This window comes from Nicotiana sylvestris, chromosome 4, assembly GCF_000393655.2.
Source record: "Nicotiana sylvestris chromosome 4, ASM39365v2, whole genome shotgun sequence".
Taxonomy (NCBI): domain Eukaryota; kingdom Viridiplantae; phylum Streptophyta; class Magnoliopsida; order Solanales; family Solanaceae; genus Nicotiana; species Nicotiana sylvestris.
In genome coordinates this window covers 75,917,993-75,923,331 of record NC_091060.1, presented here as the reverse complement: position 1 = coordinate 75,923,331, position 5,339 = coordinate 75,917,993, and the positions used below count along the sequence as shown (strand labels likewise).

At 43.1% G+C, this 5,339-nt stretch overlaps 1 protein-coding gene across 1 annotated transcript; it reads right to left on the bottom strand.

Annotated features, from left to right (window-relative positions):
- Nucleotides 1–1,002: 1,002 nt before the first annotated feature.
- On the bottom strand, nt 1,003–5,084 carry LOC138889713 (uncharacterized). The gene is made up of 5 exons (XM_070173049.1): nt 4,947–5,084; nt 2,673–2,819; nt 1,915–2,328; nt 1,532–1,770; nt 1,003–1,456 (listed from the first exon to the last, which is right to left on the bottom strand). Exons 1-5 carry the CDS (start codon nt 5,082–5,084, stop codon nt 1,003–1,005), a joined length of 1,392 nt encoding a protein of 463 aa, XP_070029150.1.
- Nucleotides 5,085–5,339: the final 255 nt, after the last annotated feature.

Sequence of the window (5,339 nt, the reverse complement as noted above, 5' to 3'; positions counted from 1 at the left end):
TGGCCAGAACAAAGCCATTCATGTGCGGACCACAGGTCCCAGCATGCACATCCTCAAGTAGCTTAGAAGATTCCTTTGCGTCGACACACCTTAGTAAACCCAAATCCGGAGTTCTCCTATACAAGTTCCCTTTGCTGTGGAAGAAATGATTTGACAATCTTCGGAGCGTGCGTTACTGAGTGTGATTTGCATGCTTCGATTATTCTCCTTTGGATAAGTACTCCTCGATGTCATGGAACCAAGTCTTTCCGTCTACTTCTTCCTCGAAATGAGTACAATATGCCAGCTAATTATGGCTCCTCACCGGAATGAGATCAATATAGTTCTTATCTGGATACTGTATCATTGTTGACAAGGTTTCTAATACGTCGGCGAACTCATTCTGAATTCTGGGCACATGTCGGAATTCTATCTTTGTGAACCTCATTTTCAATTCCTACACATGGTGTGGATATGGAAATATCTTGGAATTCTTGGTGGCCCATTCTCCTTGCACATGGTGCACAAGCAAATCTGAATCGACGATCACCAACAACTCCTAAATGTTCATGTCGACTGCCATGTTGAGACCTAGTATGCATGCCTCATATTCTGCCATGTTATTGGTGCAGGGAAATCTGAGTTTAGCAGATACCGGATAATGGTGACCCATTTCTGATACCAAAACTGCTCCAATGCCTAGTCCTTTGAAATTTGCGGCTTCGTCAAAGAATATCCTCCAACCGTCATATGCTTCCGTAATGTATTCTACTATGAATGATACCTCTTTATCAGGAAAATACATTTCCAAGTGTTTGTATTCTCCTCCCACCGGATTTTTAGCGAGGTGATCTGCCAATGTTTGTCACTTGACTGCCTTTTGAGTTACATAGATGACGTCAAACTCACTCAGTAGTATCTGCCATTTAGCCAACTTCCCAGTAGGCATGGACTTCTGAAATATGTACTTCAGAGGATCCATCCTGGATATGAGGTATGTAGTGTAGGCATATAAATAATGCCTCAACTTCTGGGCTGTCCTGGTCGAAGCGCAGCAAGTGCATTAAGCAAAGAATACCATGGTTCATAAGGTGTGAATTTCTTACTCAGGTAATATATGGCTTGCTCCTTTCTTCCTATATCATCATGTTGTCCCAAAACACATCCTAAGGCTCCATCTAACACGAATAGATAAAGTAGTAAAGGTTGTCCTAGTTCTGGTGGTACCAGAACTGGCGCTGTGGACAGGTATTCCTTGATCTTGTCAAAAGCTTTCTGACAATCGTCGGTCCAACTTGTCTCGGCATCTTTCCTCAGCATCTTGAAGATGGGTTCACATATTACGGTGGACTGTGCTATGAATTGACTGATGTAGTTGAGCCGTCCCAGAAAGCTCATTACATCCTTTTTGCTTTTGGGTGGTGGTAACTCCTGAACAGCTTTGACTTTAGTCGGATCTAGCTCGATCCCTCGACGACTGACAATGAATCCCAATAACTTTCCTACAGGAACCCCGAATGAACACTTTGTGGGGTTCAACTTCAAATTGTACCTCCTGAGCCTATCGAACAATTTCCTCAAGTCTGCTATTTGATTAGCGGCGCTCTTGGATTTGATAATGACGTCGTCCACATATACCTCTATCTCCTTGTGTATCATATCATGACAGATGGTTGTCAAGGCCCTCATATAAGTGGCCCCAACATTCTTTAAACCGAACGACATCATCTTGTAACAGTATACAACCCAAGGCATAATAAAAGTTGTCTTCTCGGCATCTTCTTCATCCATCTAGATCTGATGATAAACTGCGAAGAAATATACAAAGGATTGGAGTTCATGCTTGGCGCAGTTATCGATCAGGATGTGTATATTTGGCAGTGGGAAGTCGTCTTTGGGACTTGCTCTGTTTAAATCTCGGTAATCAACACATACCCTGACCTTCCTATCCTTCTTCGAAACAGGCACGATGTTAGCTAACCAGGTTGGGTTTTTAACCACCCTTTGAACTTTGGCTTTGATTTGTTTGGTAACATCCTCCTTAATCTTCAAACTCATGTTTGGTTTGAATTTTCTGAGTTTCTGCTTGACTGGCGGGCACATGGGATTGGTAGGCAACTTTTGAGCTACTATAGATGTGCTCAAACCGATCATATTATCATACGACCATGCGAAGATATCCTCATATTCCTTTAGAAAATGGATGTACTCTTCCTTTTCTGTTGGTGACAAATGAATGCTGATGCGGGTCTCTTTGATGGTTTCAGTGTTTCCCAAATTTACTGCTTCTATTTTGTCCAAGTTGGATTTAGGCTTGTTGTCAAAATTCTCAACTTCCCTGACAATTTCCTCGGGTATCTCATCTTATTCCTTTGAGTCATTATTCTCATGTTGTGTTGCCTCATTACATGTCACATTCACTGGTTCATCGAGAAAAGTAATAATAACAACTATAGAAGGGAAAAGTATAAAAATATTAATGAATAATGATAAAGGACAAATGCATTTGATTAAAACTGAGAAAACTGTTCAAACAAAACTTGGCCCGGTGGATCGAGCATTTATTTTGAAACAAAGAAATCTTAAAACAAAATTACTGAAAATTTAAAATTCCTAGAACGACTATAAGTTCTGCCAAGCTACCCAAAGACTCAGCGGGCTCGGGATGATGCGGCGGTCCAATTTCTGAGAACATCTCCCTTTGCTACAGTTTGAATGGAGAGGCCTTCTTCCTCTTCCTCCTCAATTATGGCATGGCATTCCATATCCTCATCTTCCAAGAACAGGTCCTTCAGCCCAGATAGTGCTTCTTCTTTAGCAGTTCTCCATATTGTGTTAGTCTAATGAAAAGCTTGTTCCAGACGTGGTACCAGTTGCTCAAGAGGGTAATACGGTCCACGCCATGGAGGCAACCACTCCCTATACTCTTTCCATGTATACTGATATCCGAGCCCAAAGGTGGTACTATGGTTTTTCCGCTGTATTGACTTGGTGATACCCTGGAGGTTCTTTCCCAACCCTTTGTTAGGTTCATATCCGGATCATGATAGTATGCTTTCTATTTTGTTACCCCATCACTTAATCTGCTCGACGGCATTGACCCGTTCAATGTGATGATAGGTTTCCCCTCTGGCCTTCTTCTGTGTCCAATGGCCGGAATAGTTTGACTAGTGTAGATGGGGTTACTACCATCTCTATGAATGATTACCTCCTGACGTTTCCATTTGAATTTTACGACTTGATGTAGTGTGGAGGGAACGGCCCCAGCAGTATGGATCCATGGGCGGCCCAACAAAAGATTATATGAGGCTGGTATATTAAGCACTTGGAATTCAACATCAAACTAGGTTGGACCCATCTGCAAGCAAAGGTTGACCTCCCCGATCGTGGCCCTATAGGACCCATTAAAAGCTTTCACATTCATGTTTTCGGTCTATATTTCATGGAAACCTTTATCCAACCTTTTTAGGGTGTCCAACGGACAAATGTTTAGACTCGAACCTCCATCAACCAGGACCCTAGCAATGAACTTATCTTCAAATTGTATTGTAATGTGCAAATGCTCGATTGTGATTCAAACCTTCGGGCAGCAGCTCATCTTCGTGGAAGATAATCTTATGGCTCTCCAGCACCTGACCGACCATGTTGGCCATTTCTCCACTGGTGATATTATTGGGTATATAAGCCTCGCTCAGTACTTTCATCAAGGCACTCTTGTGTGGCTATGAATTATGTAATAGCGATAGGGTAGATATCTAAGAAGGGACTTTGTTCAGGTGATCAACAACCGAATACTCTTTCACCTGTACTTTTTACCATAGATCATTCTGCCCGGTCGCAATGACAGGTTGCCTAGTAGTGGTATCCTTACTTGAACCTCCCAATTGTTCAGGCGTGTAGACTTTTCTAGTTCTAGTCATCCCTTGTGTGGCGTCAGATTCTTCTATCTTAGTATTCCTCTTTCGCCAAGCCTCGGCGACATAATTCCAAGGTATCGCTTTTGAGTTTAATGGGGGTATGGTTGACACCGTCACAGTAAAAGGTGTAACCACTTCTACTTCAAATGGAGCGGAGGTGGCTGCGGGCGGAGCTACTTCCACCTCGAATGGAACTGATGTAGTTACCTCAACGTCAATAGATGCCTAAGTCTAAAACACAATAGGAGTGAGTGTAACTGCAACCTTAAAGTCATCGCTTTCTCGGGTAAGCCCGATTGACCCCTCAGGGTCCCATTCCTCATTTGTTTCTATAACATGTACACCGTCACCTCTATGATCAGGGAGGGGATTGTTGCGGACATTAGGTGCGGCTTCCTTCGCTTGTATGACCTTGTTGTCAATGAGTGTCTGGATCTTATCCTTCAATGTTCGGCACTCAGCAGTGGTGTGCCCTTTCATACTAGAGTGGTATGCACATGTTTTGTTCGGATTGACCCATTGGGATTGATTTTCTAGCACCACAGCAGGAATATGAGTGACGTGACCTGCGGTTTTTAACCTTTCATATAATTGGTTGATGGGCTCAGCAATGGCGGTGTATTGTCTGGGTGGCTTGCGGTCGAAGTTGGGTCTCGATCTTGGATAATTTTGGTAAGTTGGTGGCGATTAGAAGTGGGATGGTTGGGAATTGTAGGTATGATAGATAGTGGCTAGTTGGGAATATCTAGGAGATGAAGGTTGATATGTAGGTGGTGATGCTTGGTATGTAGTTGGAGGTGTTTGATGGGTGGGAGGAGGTGTTTGGTATGTGGGTAGGGGTGTTTGGTTTGTGAGTGGAGTTTTTGGGCCTTGGGACACCATTACTGCCCCAACATCTCTCTTCTTGATTCCTTCCTCAATCCTTTCCCCGAGCTTGATGATTTTCGAGAATTTGTGAGTTTTGATGACCATCAGCCTCTCGTAATATTGTGGATACTGTGCTCAGACAAAGAATTTATTCATCTGTTCTTCGTCCAAAGCGGGCCTGACCTTGACAGCTTTCGACCTCCAACGAGTAGCATACTCGCGGAAAGTCTCAATAGGTTTCTTCTTGAGATTCTGAATGTAAAAGATATCCAGTGCATTCTCTGTGTTGAACCTGAACCGGTCCATGAAATCCGACACCATGCTCACCCAATTGGACCATTTCTTGGGATTCTGGTTATATACCAAGACAAAGCATCCCCGGTAAGGCACCTCATAAAGAGCTTCATTCAAATCTTTTCATATTTTCCAACCCCGACTAGCTTATGAAGTAGGTCCTTAGGTGAACCTTGGGATCACCTATTCCATCGAACATTTAAAACTTGGGAGGTTTGTATCCCTCCGGTAATTCCACATCGGGCTGTATGCACAGATCTTCATAGTTCAAACCTTCTATTC